This window comes from Poeciliopsis prolifica, unplaced genomic scaffold (assembly GCF_027474105.1).
Source record: "Poeciliopsis prolifica strain line A6 unplaced genomic scaffold, Auburn_PproV2 SCAFFOLD052, whole genome shotgun sequence".
NCBI lineage: Eukaryota > Metazoa > Chordata > Actinopteri > Cyprinodontiformes > Poeciliidae > Poeciliopsis > Poeciliopsis prolifica.
Genome location: NW_026562427.1, coordinates 436,175 through 454,316, shown reverse-complemented (window position 1 = coordinate 454,316; position 18,142 = coordinate 436,175). Strand labels below are relative to the sequence as shown.

The following is an 18,142-nucleotide window of genomic DNA, read 5'->3' as shown; positions in this document are numbered from 1 at the left end:
AATTTTTTTTTTCATTCTTGAGTAATATCTAACAATAGCGCTAATTTTGACATCCTTGAAGAAGCTTAGGTTATTTCCCTATGTAGAAATGAAGAGTATAAACTGCTTGCCTATTTGCAAGATGTTAATCTATTCAAAAACAAGTATTTTATGTTAGCGACTGACCACATAGATTTACACGTACGATTTAAAGATAGGACATCTCACGTGCTTTTGTTTTCACTTTGAAAAGAAAGAGAGGAAGAAAGAAAATAAATGGCATTTGTGAACCAGACTTGTGTGATGATTTCAGCTTTTGGAGGTTCACTTTTAGTTTGGGGCACTAGGCAGCTGCATCGTGTGCTTCTTTAATCAGTTGCCTCATGTGGGCATGTATGTGCTGAGTCTAGTTTATGTGAGAGAAGAGTGTATTTTAAATGTTACATATAAATGTTATCTTTTACAAATAGAAATAAAAACAAACCATCACAAATCATCCTGTTGGCAGCAAACTCCATCTGAAGTAAGTTGAAGGGAATTTACGTTTTCTTGTCAAAACAATAACTACATTTTACAATTTAAGGAAAAGCTCTTTGTACATAACTATTAATCTATTGTAATTTGCATTAATAATAATAAAAAAACCCACCTACCAAAATTGTTTCATACCAAGGATCCAATGTCCTCGTTGCTACTTTTAAATCTCCAAACTGAAAAGGCAATAAACACTTCATAAAAACCTTAGATTAAAAGAGGCAGATTGGCTCGACATGGGGGAACGTGCAGCAACTGAGAGAGACCATTTTAAATTACTGTCAGCAAGTTAAAAATTTATTTTGAGGAGAGGCTCTACTTTTTGAAGCGCGGCAGAATACCGTGATCTTGCCCCCTTCGCCATCTTGATGTTCGATTCCATTGGCGGAAGCAAAATCTTCGACAGAGCAGCAAGCGGGTGTGGTTTGGACCAGGACGGGTGGTTCACCTAGCAGTCCTTTTACTATTTTCAGCCAAGAGAAAGGAGAACATTCGGCCCAACAGAAACAACGGAGGAGCCTCTCGACTCTGGTAAATACCGCATGTGTGGCGCAGACATCGCTCGGTGTGTCAGTCCCATGCTTTGACCAAGAAAATCATCTCTGGTCGATCGAGGAGGGGGGCTCCGGTGGGGTTTTCTGATTCGGCTGGCAGCAGCACAGCAGGTTTTCTATGGTGGCGCCTGGATCTACTTTTTCGAACGTCTCGGATGGCTAAGCTAATCAAATCTGAATTAAACGTTTGAGGTTTCCCTCCCGTGTCAAGGTTCCTGTGAATCAAATAAACATTCTTCAGTAAAGGTGGCCACGGGTCACGCCGGTTGCGCCCGTGAACAAAGGCTTGTTGCGATGTGTTTCAATCATTCAGCATTGATTGTTTATGTTAGCTAGCTAGTTAGCTAACTAACGGTGAGGATAGCTGCGCACGTTAGGTGGCTAATTCTTGCTAGCACCCCCGTTATTCAACCCGCTGACTAAAAAAAAAAATCACTGTATTGGTGCAACAGACAGTTTATCACTCGGCGTCGGTTAGTGTGCTTGTTATTCTTCCAGTTTGAGCCTCCACGAGAGAGGAGGAGTCGCAGAAGTGATTGCGGGTAGAGGGGGTTGTGTCTCTCATTGGAAACCCAAGCTTCGAGGTCGGAACTTGGCCGCGGTAAGGGGGGAGGGGGAGAAATATGCCTTTGATGTTGTACGCCGCTGAATAGTGAATTGTGTTCGTGCTGGAAATACCCACCGCTTCGCTCTCTCTGGGTTTGAGGTGGAAACTCGGCATTTCCCCCCCTCCTCCAGTCCTATCTGCGTTAACTAGCCAAACAAGCGGCGAAGACCTGGCAAAAGGTAGCGGAGCAAAAAAAAAAGAAAAAAGGAAAAAAAAAAAAGGAAAGACAGACGGTGGTTTATTACAACGCTTGGAATAAAAACCACGATTTGATTAGGCTGTGACAAATACGACATGTAGTTGAGGCTGTGTTTTCTTACTTTTCCGTGCACTTATTTTTTTCAGACATATTTGCTGTGCGGGCTGAGGGCAGGCAAGAACAATGGCTACCCAGTGTGAGTATCGCAAACTTATTTATTCTGTTTTCTCTTCTATTCCAATTTTTGTCCCTCCCTCCCACCCCACACACACACACACACACACACACACACACATTACTTTCTCAGGCTCAATTTGTACATATCTTAATTAGTGAGTTACACTAATTAACTCCAACCAAAAGTCCACAATTGACTTTTGGTTGGATTTGAAGCACATGTAACTAACTTTTTTTTTGTTCTTTATCATTACTTTACCGTACAAGGCAGAGAGTTAAGCATAATTTTAGTGCTTTAAATCATTTTTATTCCGTTTTGAGTTTTGTCGTTTACATTCTTTATAATCCTTTGGGATCTTTATCATTGCTTAGATTATTGCAGAGAACAGGCAGTAACGGGCCCTGTTCGGACCTGGCATTGACATGCGCTGACTCAGATAAAAGTCTACAGAGCAAAGCCTAACCATTCACACCTGGTATTAACACCAGTCCTGAGCGATCTGATTACTGTTGCCCACTTTATTTCCACAAAAACATGTAGCCACTTCAACAGGTTTGTTGGGTTTTCTGCAACATCCTTTCCCTTTCATCCTTAAATTCACAAGTTCTCATTTTTTTCTCTGTTTTACAAGCCATTCTATTCTAAATACCTTGAAGTCATAGCTAAACAGTCCATTAAAAAAAAATCTAGATTTTTTTTGGGAAGGTTTTAAAATTCAATGTTAAAAATGCACCCTTGCTTTGCTGAACATTGAAGTCTCTTTAGTTAATATTTTGCTTTGTAGTATGTTGCTTCATTGCAATCAGTTGTGTGCAAACTTGCCTCGTTAATTAAGTTTCTTGATATTTAATCACGTGTTATGGGAGTGTGCGTTGAGCATGTCGCATCAAATACAGCAGTGTCCAATAAGGTCGGAGTTTTACTGTGAATGTTAGTCTTTTTACAGTGGAATGGCTTAGATTGTCAAGCCAAAATCACAAATAATGTGATTTCAGTTTCAGATTTCAGTACATTTTAGTTGTGAAAGTCTTCAAAGTCGGCCATATTTTCGACATCACAGAAGTCCTAGGATTGTATGTACAGTCAGTTACATTAGCTGTATTGTTCAGACATTAATGTGTACTGTTTGCTCATCTATTTAACTGCTTGTCTTACTGGTGGCCATTTATTGTTCTCCTGAAAAATTGTTTATCATGAGAACTTTCATTCATTGTGACAATGAGGAATTACAATTAATGACGTTTAAAAGCTCCTAAAACAGTCTTTATTGTTGTTATTTCTGTTTCTATTTTTTTCCACTGTTGGTTTCACAAGCATATCAATAAATTAGAAAATATGAAGAAGTTCTATTACTGTTTGCAGTTTATTGTTATGTCAGGAGTCTTGAAGGAACCCCTTCCAAAACAGGTTTTCAATTTAAGAGGGATATTTTGTATTTGTTGTGCTTTAATAGCAGTTGTCTTTAGGCTAAAAGCAAGTTGTAAACACTTTTTTATTGTCACTTTTATTGTCATCAGTAAGTAGCACAACGTATTGCAATAAGTTTTAAATTGAGACGTTTTTCATATTGCTTTTAACGATTTCTAGGAACCATCATAATTACACAGATGGGACTCTGGTTGTTAAATTAGGACTAGAATAAGACATTGCTATTTTCCAAATATGTATTTTTGCACAAACTCAGCAATTGTTAACACAGCAATCTGATCAGTCCCTTGTTGCTGAAAATTCCTGGTGAGAATTTGTTCGTCTCATGTCTTATTTTGTCTTTCTTCTGCGTGTGTAGCTGATCTGATGGAGTTGGACATGGCTATGGGTGATAGCAAGGTTGCTGTGAGCCAGTGGCAGCAGCAGTCCTATCTAGATTCAGGAATCCAGTCTGGCGTCACCACCACAGCACCATCTTTGAGTGGCAAAGGGAATCCTGATGCTGAGGAAGATGATCCAACTCTTTATGACTGGGAGTTTAACCAGCCCTTCACTCCTGAGGCGGCAGGTAAGTCGAGCGTTAACAATTTGGTCAATATATAGATTGAGCGCTAGGAAAATATGATGATTTCAGTAAAGATGTCCTTTACCACACACAATGTAATTAGGATTTTCTGTATTATTTCCAGACATTGAAGGTTACGCCATGACCCGAGCCCAGCGTGTGCGAGCTGCTATGTTCCCTGAGACCCTGGAGGAGGGTATTCAGATCCCACCCACCCAGCTGGACGCTGCCCATCCAACGGCAGTCCAGCGTCTGGCAGAGCCCTCTCAGATGCTAAAGCATGCCGTGGTTAACCTCATCAACTATCAGGATGATGCTGAGCTGGCCACTCGGGCCATACCCGAGCTCACCAAACTGCTCAACGATGAGGACCAGGTCTGTGAACAAGTCATTACCCATTACTTTAGTTACTCAAAAGTACTTATTTGTATTTTCAGATTGTCACCATTCTTAACAAAACTTGTTTTGTAGGTTGTTGTGAACAAAGCTGCTGTAATGGTGCATCAGTTGTCAAAGAAGGAGGCGTCGCGTCACGCCCTGATGCGCTCGCCACAGATGGTTTCAGCAGTTGTTCGTGCAATGCAAAACACCAACGATGTGGAGACGGCTCGCTGTTCTGCTGGCACGCTGCACAACCTTTCCCATCACCGTGAGGGGCTCCTCGCTATCTTCAAGTCTGGAGGCATTCCTGCTCTGGTCAAGATGCTGGGGTAAGATGTGAAGGATTTATACACCAATACATGGTTAAATGCTGTTGCAGCTTTTTGATGTCTACTTTATGTTCGACCTGCCATCACAGACTCCTCGCTGATTTCTCTTTTGGAAATATATTTACATCCATGAAAGTTAGTGTTTTTGTGTAATACAGCTAATCATTATCAGGAGCAGAGGAGATGGATTATCACAAGGGGGAGAAATGTGAGAAATATAGTGTTATCTGCTCACTCTCACAGCCTGATTGAACAAGAGACTTCTCTCGTGTTCTGACAATCATTTCCTTTAAAATGTGTTAAATTTATAAATTTATTGATTTATGAAGCAATTAAAACATCTAAATAAGGAGATCAAAGTTCAAAGCAATAACGGCACAATAATTAAGTAGTATTGTTATATCTTTCTGCTCTCTAACATCTCACTAATAACGAGTTTACTTTGGATGTTCCTTTAGTAATATAGAAGAGTGTTGTTTCTGTTACTATGTTTTGGTTGAGCTGACGTTTGGTGTGTTGACTAAAAACTAAAGTTGGGACCAGTCTGACCTCATACTGATGTCATTATTTTTGGATTTCATATGACATTTAGACTCCATGGTCCTTCAGATACTGCAAGTCATATTTAGCCAGATTATTCCTTGTTCTAAAGCAGAGATGTGCGGTCAAGGGAGGCAGGTGATCATGGAAAAATAATAAATGATAAAATAATTTGTATTGCTATTTTCACCCTGTAAGTATTTATTTTTCATTTAGCTTAACCAACTTTGATAACTTTTTCTTCAATATCGCAGAATTTTCGCAATTTCCCTTTCAAATGCTCAGAAGCGAAGCTGGTGGGGCAGCAGCGAGCTGAGCCTCAACTGGGGTTGTGCAACCTCTCGCTAACTGCACTGGCTGCCACTCCATGGGAGTGTGCTCCTCCTGTCTATGTCTAAAATGGCTAAAAAACATTTAATGTATGAACTGGTTTTCCATAATTTAGCTTATGTATACAATGTACAGAGTTGTTTGTCACCAACTGTGTGTGTGATGTGTTTCGTGCGCTGAGGATCAGAAACGGCAGAGAACAGATTCAAGGTGAGGCAGACAGTTCTTTTGCCTCATGGCAAGGGGCGCTCATGATCCCACACATTGTCACTCCACAACTGCAGAGTAAGAGACAGCAACAGTGAGCTAGCCATGGACTTTACTGTAGCCATACAGTCGAGTTAAGTGCAGCGATATATTCTCCTCTTACCACAGCAGTCACTTATTAATAATCGCAAAATAAACATTACGCTTAAAGCCAGACTACTGCAACACACTAAATGTTCTGCTCTTTGTGTGGGAAATATTTCAAGTGTTTTTATTTAGTTTCATTTTTGTCAGTTTTATTTTGCTCTCTATATCAGCTGTGCTGATACAGAGAGCGAGAAAAAAATGGTGTTGAGATGTTCTTTAAGGGGTTTTCCCTGTGTTGTGGAGCACAGCACGAAATTATAGCTACATGTCCAAGTTTGATTGAGTTATTGGAATTATTCTACAGCTGCAGCGCGGAAATGCAGGATGTGTAGAAGAATTGTCTTTTTGCCCTCCATTATTGTCCACATGCTTGAAATTTTCTGATGTGAACAATATCATGCAGGGGGTCTATATTTGTAAATCTGATTATGATTAAGTCAGTGCCTCACTGAAAGACTTTGAGTAGCTAAGAAACCTCACCGAACGTCACTGTTCTACAGCATGTATTAGTTAGATTTGGCAGATTACTTTCGTCTGTCACAGTAGGCTGCTGTCGGTGGATAACCTCGCTACACAAAGCTCAATTTATTGTTCAAAGTGTATTTTTTAAAAAAAAAAGAAAAACGACTACATGTATGTTTGTTGCAAACATTAAGAGGGATAGCGTTCACGTGCAGTAATGGACTACCTCAGTCAGTAGATATTAAGTCTGTAGTTGTAATAGTTGCTAGATTCATATTTTTTCTTTTTTTTTCTGCTGGCTGTATTTTTGCTGTCCTGCTTCTGTGAATACATTTTCATAACAAAGCTACTTCTACTGTCCCCAGTTTAAAAATGATGATTTGTTTTTTTTTTTGTTTTTTTTGACAATTTGATTGTGTTCTGTTGTGTGCATAGTAGAGCAATTTGCAGAGGGGCCCCCTCCAAACTATTCCATAGATGAGCAGCCATTTTGGAAAAGTGTGATGCAAAATTTCCACAGAAACTCCTGCACTTCTCACATGTTTAAAAGCTCACAAAGGCCTAAAGTTGCAGACAAAACACTTGGCTACAAGGCAAGTTGAGACCTGTTGGACTGAGCACCTGTGTTTGACTTCTTTATTGTCTCACATTACTGAGTTTGCAGTGGATGTTGGAACGTTTTCAGCTGGTATAGAATTTCACCTGCCTTAGAACTGAATAATGCGTTCTAATGGTCTTCATAAATACATTTTAAAAGAAGGTGCTCTGCTTGCATTCTGTCTAATTTGGCAGTAATTGCATCAACATTTCTTCCATGTTGGCCTAATTGGGTGGACACTGACATACTTGGTGCACTTTATTATCACTTCGCAGCAATTATCTCTGTCGGTCATTGCCTGAATTTAGTAATTATCTCAAGCTAAATACAATGTTTGACACTAAATTAAGGAATCGGATTAATTACACTTAGCATTTTAAGACGATTTAAAGTTGATGACGCTTGCTGCTCCTTGTGTTGGCTCACCTTTTTCTTTTATGTCTTTCAGCTCACCAGTGGACAGCGTGTTGTTCTATGCCATCACTACACTCCACAACCTGTTGCTGCACCAGGAAGGGGCCAAGATGGCGGTGCGCCTCGCCGGAGGGCTGCAAAAGATGGTAGCCCTGCTGTCCAACACCAACGTCAAGTTCTTGGCCATCACTACCGACTGTCTGCAGATCCTGGCATATGGCAATCAGGAAAGCAAGGTACAGGAAGATCTGTTTTTCAATGCGTCGTCTTTGTTTTAGCGGTGTGTAGTAAACATAAAACTCTTTGTTTCAGCTGATCATTCTGGCCAGCGGTGGACCTCAGGCCCTGGTCAACATTATGAGGACTTTTACATACGAGAAACTGCTGTGGACCACAAGCAGAGTGCTAAAAGTGCTCTCTGTCTGCTCAAGCAACAAACCGGCCATTGTAGAAGCTGGTACTTAAGACAGAAATCAAACAGATTAAAACAGTGTCACTGCATAGGTTTAATGATTTGATTACTCAAATAATTATTTTATTTAACTTTTTAGGTGGGATGCAAGCTTTGGGTCTTCATCTAACAGACCCCAGCCAGCGTCTGGTTCAGAACTGCCTCTGGACTCTGAGGAATCTTTCAGATGCAGCCACTAAACAGGTACTGTTGGACATCATTTTAGATAATAAATTAAAAAAAATTGCTGCTGAGTTAAGTCATTTTTACAGTCGAGTGGTCCAAACTAGTGACCCCTAGCTGTGTGAAAACTAAAAAGCTAATCTTTTTCTAATCAGTTCTTATATCATATATAAGCTCCCTCCAGAGCTATTTTCCTGACTTGAATTAATGAAATAATCTTACATTCGACAGAACTAGAAGCTGGAGCTCTTTACTTTCGAATGTTAGCTTTTTATTTTGAAATCATCAAACATGCATGTTCGGTCACGTGATATTATATAGTCAAAAAACGAAAGAAGTGAGCTTTTTGTAATGTCTTATAAGGACCTCTGTCCCATAAACCAGAGGGTTTATTTATCTTGTATGTCCTTTTCTTTAAAGAAGCAGCTTTATTTATTTGCAATGTTTTTGAGACATCTACTTTACTGTAAGCATTTTGTTACAACTGATACATTTTTAATATAACCAGAAATTCAGCAAACAGAACTTGGTAAAATATCAAGAGATCTGAGTTGGTATTCAAAAATAGGCCATCACAATCTCTTGTTGGTGCTCTTCAGTTTAGCTTATAGCTGTGATTTTAGTGTTCAAGTTTGAGCTCAATTTGTAATAATCGGATTATTACACCCAAGAAGATGAGTTGCATTCATCTATTGTCTGTAGGAGGGAATGGAGGGTCTCCTTGGTACCCTGGTCCAGCTGTTGGGCAGCGATGACATCAACGTGGTGACATGTGCTGCTGGCATCCTCTCTAACCTGACCTGCAACAATTATAGTAACAAACTCATGGTCTGCCAGGTACGGGCTGTAACCATCTACATCATGTCTCGATTTAAGTCTCACTGGGACGCCATCTTGTTTTATTGATGTGTGACATAAACACACGGGTGTTCCTGTTAGGTTGGTGGCATTGAGGCTTTGGTGCGAACTGTGCTCCGGGCCGGCGACAGAGAGGACATCACAGAACCGGCTGTGTGTGCCCTGCGTCACCTGACCTCACGCCACCAGGATGCAGAAATGGCTCAGAATGCAGTGCGCCTTCACTATGGCCTGCCTGTGGTTGTTAAGCTGCTGCACCCACCATCCCACTGGCCACTAATCAAGGTCCTTTCTCCATTCCACTTGTAAATTAATGAAACAATTACAACAATAAAAATTTTTAAAAGGTACAATCTATCTTCTGTTCAGGCAACGGTTGGTCTCATTCGCAACCTAGCTCTGTGCCCAGCCAATCACAGCGCTCTGCGGGAGCAGGGAGCCATTCCCCGATTGGTCCAGCTGCTTGTCCGGGCGCATCAGGACACCCAGAGGCGCACGAGCATGGGGGGGAACCAGCAGCAGTTTGTGGTATGCAGCTTGTTTAACTATATCTTTTGAATATTTGGCTTTCTTTTTCCTCTTCTTTGTGTTTGACTTTCTTTTCCCCACCCTTGAACTCATCCAGGAGGGAGTGCGTATGGAGGAAATAGTTGAAGGTTGCACAGGAGCTCTGCACATCCTGGCCCGGGATGTCCACAACAGGATTGTGATCAGAGGGCTCAACACCATTCCACTCTTTGTCCAGGTGCAACCACAGAACATCTGTCACCAAATATTTTTTTTCCCAATTGCAGAATAATCAGTAGCCTAAAATCTTGGACACTCTGAAATCTTATTCTCTCTTGCTCTTGCATCCAGTTGTTGTATTCTCCAGTGGAAAACATCCAGCGTGTCGCAGCAGGTGTGCTGTGCGAACTGGCGCAGGACAAAGAAGCAGCCGAGGCCATTGAAGCCGAGGGGGCCACTGCACCGCTCACTGAGCTGCTGCATTCTCGTAATGAGGGCGTCGGTGAGAATACAAACAGATGCAGTTTAGCCTCTTGTGTTTTCGTTTTTCTGGTTGCTTTAGTTTTTTTTTTTTTTTTTCTGTGCATTCTCCTTTAGCAACCTATGCTGCAGCTGTCCTGTTCCGCATGTCTGAAGACAAACCCCAGGACTACAAGAAGCGTCTTTCAGTGGAGCTGACCAGCTCACTGTTCAGAACTGAGCCCATGGCCTGGAATGATGTACGTGCTAATACTAGTAAATGAGCCAAAACAAAATTAATGAAACAACAGTAATGAAGCTTGCTGGAACTGTGTTAAATTCTTCTGAGCCATAGCATGACTAGACAGAAGACGAAAGCTAAGAATTCACATCTTTTGGTACATTATTTATCAAAGTGAATGTTTAATTTCTCTCTCCAAAGTAGCTCTTTTTTATTTCTTGTCAAGTGACTTCACATAATGATCCTTACTTCTAAAAAGCAGTGCCCCATTAAATAGGGATGGATTTAAATTGGTTTGCCTAAAAATTACAAGCAGTGAAGATCTTATTTACAGAAGGTAACTTATTGTAAATCTAGAACAGTTTATCCTTTAATCTCGAGTCTTAAAATATGACACTAGTTGGCGAACCTTTTAAAGGGATGTGGTTTTATTCACACAGAAGCTGAAGATAATTAGGAAGGAGAGGCGGTGCACCACTAGCAAACATCCTGTGGGAAACACAAACTACAAACTGTTTCCTAAAACTAATGTAGCGGTAACATTCGCAGAACAACTTTTCACAAATATATTTTGACTTTTAACTTGAATTTCATTTGGTGCTACATGTGCCATTCTGTGTATGTTTAGGTTCCTCTGCAAACATGAAGGCTTAATGGTACTTACTTTGACAAAAGTGCTTTATTAGGATTTTTTAAATCTTAAAGGTTTACATTAGCTATGATGTTGTTGAGATCGAAGTTGGTTTAAGACAGAAGTCAGTAACTGCTTGTAATTTTAAACTTTGTGTTTCTGAACTGTCAATGTTTTGTTTATTGTGAATATCTAGAAAGAGCCTTTCTATTGTTCTGATAAGTAGTTTGTATCAGTTAGCTAACATCAGTGTTTGGTTCTTCAGACTGGGGATCTGGGGCTGGATATGGCAGCACAAGGAGATCCTCTGGCTTTCAGGCAAGATGGTGAGTTTTTAAGATTTACATGACCTTCATTCTTGTCACTTTTTTTTCCCCCCAGATGTTATCTGCATTTCTGGAAAATCTTTAGAATTGTAATTATTTTGGTAATTACCCCGAAAGTAACTGCATTTTTGTTTCTACACTGAGGCTTCTCTCTTTCAGCATTGAACTGCACAGGAACAAACCTGTGAGTTTGTACTTATCCAAAAACTACTACAAAGTTACACTACTGTACATATTTCCTGACAAATGGAGACATGCCAATTAGCATGAAATAACAAATGTCTTATATAACATAACATGATAAAACAATGTTATGTTATAACATAACATTGCTTTTTTGCATTGAACCTTGTGGATCTTACTTTTACCTTTCAGATGGAGCATATCGGGCGTACCCAGCAGCTTATGGCCAGGACCCTCTGCTAGACCCTATGATGGAAGGCGCAGACTACCATGCTGACGCGCTGCCCGACCTGGGTCACCATACTGATCCTTTGCCAGACCTTGGCCATACCCAGGAACTGATGGACAGCAACCAGCTGGCCTGGTTTGACACTGACCTGTAGGATTGGTAAGAGACTGCAGATCTTTTAAAAACTCATGAATGGATTACAGTGCATTAATTACACATTATCTTATGTCTTCTTCCAGTCATTTTCCAATAGAACCTGCATTGTGACTGTCCTGTATCGTCTGAAGCAGCATTACGATTGCCCTGTAGAGTGTTAAAGGTAAAGAGAGAGGGAATTAAAGTGGTCCTGGGAAGTGCCTGACACAAGAAAAAAACAAACAAATCAAAGATGGTTCCCACAGGATTGTTTAAGCAAGTTGAAACGGAGGGGAGAGGAGAATTTCCAAGTATCAAAGATAAAACACAATGGAGGTTAAAGAGCAGGTTATCTATTTGGATGAGTGCACAAAAGGTTGATCTTAAAAGTGTGAAACACATGTTTTAGCCTCGCCTGTATTAGTTTTTTTTTTTTTTTTTGTTTCTACTTTTCTTATTCTATTTTTTATTTCGTTTTGTAATACTCATTATATGTTATGGTACTGACCCAGCTTGCCTTCGCACTATCCATTTTCATTTTCTCTCCAATGCTAATCATTTGTATTTTTTTTTCTTTCTTTTTTTAAGAACGTATATTACATGTAGTGTTAAGTTATAGTGATATTATACAATGTTCCTTTGGTTATGGTCGAATGTGTAGAACACTAATAATCAGTTGAAATGTACTCTGACTTAAAGTGTAACATTGTGTAGGTTTTTTTATATAATCTCAAAAATGGAGAATTATGCACTCTTGTTATGTGCTTGTTTAAGCATAAAAATATGTCGGTGTCAAATGTTCTAAATGGGGAAATGGGTGAAATTAAGGGTGGGACGGGGATAAATCTACAAACAAGTGTTTTATATACAGTATCACTGGTAGGTTAACAACTATTTTGTATGCCATCATTGGATGTTTGATAGGAAAAAAAAAACAACGCTATCGTTGGTGGTTTGACAAAACCCACGTTTCATGTCCTATCAATGGTAGCTAGGTTGACAAACGGTTGTAGTCCTGCTGTGTTTATTTTGGAGACAAGGTTATGACACGGCTGAACAATAAAAAGCATTTTATTTCATCCAGTCTTTGTCCCGTGTCTTCTGTCTTGGCTTGGAAGCATAAGGTTTGGTCCCATAACTTTCATTTCAACCACAGTCCTAACACCTTCTTTATTTACAGTTCTTTATTGCTTTTAATGATGTTTAAACCTAAATTTCAATAATCCTATGTGTTTTTTCATCAATTGTAAAATCAACCAAAGATTGGTGCTCGTTTCTTTCAGTATAAACTTTATTAGCTGTAGTGTAGCAGTAACTATTGTGGAAGTCCATCAGGGCATGAACTGTTTACCTTCACTGAATCAAAATAAGTCTTACAAAGGCTGGTTCAAAACCTGCCTTGTATGCGTGCTTTCACTTCTGAAATAGTTTGAGGAAAAATGGGTTTGCAGTATTTAATCATTTCTATTTTGCAAAAAAAGATATTTCACAACTGATATAAAGCATTTCCCACAATGTCCCTGAAAGATTTTTTTTTTCTTTCTGCAAATGTTTTGCTCTCATCTGGAAGAAGAAAACTGCAAGTTGACTTTAATTCTACTTTTTATGTTCTCCACAGCATTGCACCATTGGAGGTATTTTACATGCAGAACCATTATCTTGTAAACTATTGTGTCTTTGAATTGAGTAGGTCATCGAAGATCCTTTAATATGGAAATGTGGATAGTGGGTGGTTTGATGTTGTGTGAAAGCTTGGGTGGGGTTGGACATTCATGACAGATTGTTGTCTGATGGCTAACTGGTCGGGTAAAGGTCAGGACAGCAGCATTAATGAGATCTTTTTTTTCAACTTGATAGGCCATCCTGCAACAAGGCATTCATATACCATGACATGTCTATCTACGTAATGGTTTCACAGTATTTGGCTTATGCTCGACTCCGAATAATTCAATTTTAAGTCACAACTTGTGGTCTTGGGTTCTCACAATTCTGTCCGGCCTTCTGCGAAACCTTTTTGTCTACTTGTTGTCTGGTAGACTGTCGACATTTGCAACTGCTTGCTACTTTAGTCCCATGATAAAATTCTAGATTTAACCACCAGATTTTTTTTATTTTTTATTTTTTTTTATTTGGTCCTGAAGGAAAGGGATCGTAGAAATCAGCGGATGAGATAAATGGGAGCACAATCTAGTGTGGGTGATTTAACAAGAGCAGTGTTCAATGGGATATTTCAAATGGAAATGAAATGGCTGCATTCCAGGCATTTTCACCTCATTTAATGTCAGCACAGTCTGACCCCCGCATAGCGAAGGGGCGGGGCTGATACATTCAGAGCTGTTTTCTAAAGTCCTAAGCTTCTTGTGTTGTGAATGTGATCATAAGAAAACCTTTTGGAGCACAGCAAAAATAAATTTAACAACAAATATCACAAGTAAAACATGTCAAGCTTTTAAACTGATCAGGAACTATCTGTTGATTTGTTTTTTACTAACAAACACTCCATGAGTGCTTTACTAAAAGAAAAAATATGTAAAAAAAAAAAAAAAAAAGTAATGCATGGTGAAGCATCTGTGATACTGTGGGCAGGTTTCTAGTCCAAAGACTATCTAGAAATCTTGTTATTGAGCATCAAATATCAGAACATTGTGATTAAAATCTCTTAGCCTGTGCCTAAAAACATAAAACTGATCCATATTAATTCTCTATTAAATCTTTATTCTTCAGAATACTTAATCAAACAGAATGTTACTGATTCCTATTAAAACAAACTCATGAGCTAAACTGAGGAGAAAAGTGACAGAAGACTCAAAACTAGTTTATCTGAAAATTTTTTTAATGTTCATCTTTCTTCAAACCTCTTGAAATGCTATCAGATTAAGTGTAAACGTGACCATGGATACATTTTGCTGTTTGCTGTGGTACAACTCCTGATCAGCAAAGAACCAACATTTGTGATCTGATTTCAAAGAAATATTTACACACATGTTTCTGTATTTCTCTTCCATTTTTTTTTTTTTTTTTTTGGCATTTAATCTCAACGCCTTTACACCTCAACATATGTGACGATCATTTGCAAAATGTTTGTCTGGGACAACAGGAAAAGAGCATTGAGACACAGCTAATACAATGATACATTCATTTTCCTCATTTCAAATAGCTTCTGCATTCCAATATTGAAGGAATGCAGTTGCAGCATTTTTACAGGTTTCTACAAAGAAGAATAAGAAGAAAAAGAAGAAGAAGAAGTACTTTGACGAGTGTGTTTCACCAGAAGAAAATGCTGCAGGTTGGTTTTACAGGTGTGAAACAACTTATTGCCATACGTGAGATGTAACTTCTCTAAATGTTGGCGCGGAACAAGTGAAGAAACAGTGCTGAGCGCGGGTGAAATAACGAGCAGATGAGGGATCGGTGTGCACAGGAATCCACCTGATGGGTCCAACAGCTCTGTTCGCGATGAGTCTGTGATCCGTGCTTCCCCCTGCTGAGCCGATGTGGGAAGAACAGTTCGAAGTCTGTGAAATAAGGGGCTCCGCGGGGACGCGGATGACTTCTCTTTGTGAGGTGGTGGGCAAAGGCTGCTGCTCCGGGTCGGGCAGATGGGAATCTCTGGAGGTTTGAGGAGGGGGGCTGTCTCTCCTCAACAGGGATTCGATGGAGTAAGGGCTAGAGAACTTCACCACAGCTCTGACCTGCACAGCTCTGCGGGGCGCAGGTTGAGGAGAGGGGAGAGCTCTGTCCTGCTTCTCCCTTTCCAGCTTGGAGGCCAACTCAGGGAAGAACTGCAGGAGCCCGTTAAAGTGACGGCGCACCATCTTTGCTGTGATCTGACTGCAGTCCAGCTTCCAGTAGTTTTTCTTCCTGTTCGTGGAATTCGGGATCACTGGAACCTAAACAACAAAAAAAATAATAAAAATAAACAGTTCGATAGAATGCAACCATGTTCACAAAACATATTCACGTAGTCAAATAAAAAGTAACAAAAGTGAAACTTACTTTGGTGAAGCAATTGTGACTTGACAAACAGACTCTGATGTTGTTCTCTAGACGTTTTCTGTCCCTGGACATCAGCAGCATCAGTCTATCCATCAACTGGGGGAAAAAAAAAAGAAGAAAATACTCAGCATCCTTCTGACACATGACAAATTTTCTCATATTACACCCAGCAAACAATAGGCATTTTAAAAGTGTTCAGCTTTTCTTACCTGAGTAAAAGTGAGCATCCAGTTTGGAGCAGTCCGGAGGATTATAGCAATCTTGGACAGGTTAGTCATGGCCCACTTGAAAGCGGCTCTCTGAGTACTGCCAACCGGGCCGGGATGTTGAAACTTAGCTTTATGAGTCCTCATCTTGCTCTGCTTTCCCTTTCTTGGAGATTCGGTCTTGGCACGGAGACTGGTAACCACACACCCTGCTTCTGTGAAGTCAGAGTGGTAGGCCCTGAATATATGTCCTGTTGGAACAATGAGACATCAAGAAGGTGTTCACTGATACTGGAGAGCTTTTCAGAAGATAATGGCCCCGTTAATGCTCGAGGTGGAGCCAGATCTAATCTGAATTTGCATTTTCCAAAGTTGGAGACAACAGCTGTCTCTTTGCAGCAGTTCTGTCAGGGTTAAACACCTATAAAACACATATTAACAAAAACAGGAAAGACAAAAGAGTTAGATTCTTTCTTACTCGAGAGGAGAACAGACAGAGATGTGCTTTCAGTTACAATCTCCTACCGCTCTGAAGCATATTTGTCTGCTCCTCTCTTTTTATTGTTTTCAGGATCCCTAATCACAAGGTCCTTGTAACTCTAAAGGGAGGGGAAAACAATTCATCACATAGGTACAGCGCCAGTTGTCATTTACTAACTAAGACACAGATTATTCTGCACTTCATAATCTCGTTCCAGACACAAAGTCTAACAGAATATGTAGTGAATCTTCAGAGTGACAGTTTTATAGCAATCCAGCAACTCAACGAAGCAGAGCTCTTCACCAAGAGATAACCCTTCAGGAAAACACTGACTCTGCTTTCCATCAGTGAGGCCTTCTGAGAAAGGAATCAGACCAAATCCTTAATCCTATAACGATATTAAACAATAAAAGCATAAAAGAAAGATAATATTATAAGGTTACATGAGAATAACGAATATTTGATTAATAATATCACAATTTCTCCAACAAGTTCAGGCCTCTTCGGGGCTTCAAACCCACTAGAACGTTTCCCTAACAAAGTTTAAGAAGAAAACGCTGTTTTTTTTTTTCTGTGGAAATGTTTATAACTTTACAGGGAGACTTTTATCAGAAAAAATGAAAAAATAACACTAAAGTGTGATGACAGCTAACGTCCAGGCCAGTCTTTGTAAGATGTGTTGCATATGTATAAATTTGATCCCCTCCCCCTAAATTTACTGTGTTTATGAAAGAAAACTGCATAATGTGTGTACTTCATGTAAAGACCAAAAACAATTTACTGGAACATTGAACAAAAGGGCGTGCTACTTGCTATTAAAATGTGCTTAGCAAACTGCTGCACTAGGTTGTTTTCTTGATACATTTACATGAAATGTACTGTATTTGTTTGCACTGAGATTCTCAATATAAAACAAAACCAGAGAACCTGATAACACAGAAACGACCAAACATACCAACACCTTACAAGAAACACAAATTTCAACAATAGAGGCCGCTGTACTAAAGCTGGAGGGAGGGACAACAACGCTGATGTCACATTTTTATTTAAAACGTTAAATCTTCAGATGTCAAAGTCTTTATTAGTAGGCTGAACCTTGTTTGGCTTTTTTGGGCAAACTGAGAAGCAAGTAGGGAGTCGACCACCCTCTCCAATCACAGACAAGCACATCGAGCTGGCATGGTGACAAGACTCTCATCCCATCAAAGTTGTACGACTTGTTTTTAGATCTTGGATACAGGAAATGTGTTGATGAGTTTCAATGGTTGTTAATTAGTGCCCTTGTTTTTAGGGACAAAAGGGCGGAGAGTGAACTATAAATATGAGAGAAAAGACATGTGATGGGTTGGGGTAAGATGTGATCTTATCCCAACAATGTAGACATCAGTAAAGGAAAAAGGAGGGAAAAACACACTTAACAGTTTTTTTTTCCTCCTTTTGTCCTGGAGTCATGTCGACCTGAGGACAAGTACTTAAAAAAAACATTTTTTTAAATTGCAGTTGCATACAGCAACTTTAAATCTAACAGTCCTGCATCAGAACTACGGTGTTCACAACTCAGATGGAATTTTATACTGAAGCAATTTAAATAAAAAAATAAAATAACCAAAATCATTTTGACCCGAGGCCATCAGGAGGGTTAAGCTATGAGTTTTGGTTGATTACATTATAATGAACCAGACAACTGCATGTTTTTCACAGAGAAAATATCCAAGCAGAAATAACACCTCCAACAGGATTTTAGGAGCTCAGTTTAAGTTTTTTACTAACCTGACTTATTATCTTGAGTTCATAAATGTTCATT

General features: G+C 39.6%; 1 protein-coding gene across 2 annotated transcripts; it reads left to right on the top strand.

Annotated features, from left to right (window-relative positions):
- Window positions 1–887: 887 nt before the first annotated feature.
- Window positions 888–12,734, top strand: LOC129378544 (catenin beta-1-like). 2 transcript variants are annotated; one of them, XM_055058856.1, is made up of 17 exons: window positions 888–1,044; window positions 2,020–2,069; window positions 3,838–4,047; window positions 4,169–4,419; window positions 4,516–4,754; window positions 7,487–7,688; window positions 7,765–7,909; window positions 8,004–8,107; window positions 8,789–8,923; window positions 9,026–9,229; window positions 9,314–9,472; window positions 9,570–9,689; window positions 9,803–9,953; window positions 10,049–10,170; window positions 11,048–11,108; window positions 11,484–11,679; window positions 11,760–12,734. In XM_055058856.1, exons 2-16 carry the CDS (start codon window positions 2,057–2,059, stop codon window positions 11,672–11,674), a joined length of 2,307 nt encoding a protein of 768 aa, XP_054914831.1. In that variant the 5' UTR covers window positions 888–1,044; window positions 2,020–2,056; the 3' UTR covers window positions 11,675–11,679; window positions 11,760–12,734. The 2 variants fall into 2 exon arrangements, with proteins under 2 accessions (XP_054914831.1, XP_054914832.1); XM_055058857.1 differs by lacking the exon at window positions 888–1,044 and adding an exon at window positions 1,563–1,853.
- Window positions 12,735–18,142: the final 5,408 nt, after the last annotated feature.

Excerpts from the sequence above, each read along its gene's own strand:
- LOC129378544 (XM_055058856.1), top strand. Across the intron at positions 9,473-9,569 it reads GGAACCAGCAGCAGTTTGTG|GAGGGAGTGCGTATGGAGGA; the intron begins GTATGCAGCTTG and ends GAACTCATCCAG. Across the intron at positions 9,954-10,048 it reads TTCTCGTAATGAGGGCGTCG|CAACCTATGCTGCAGCTGTC; the intron begins GTGAGAATACAA and ends ATTCTCCTTTAG.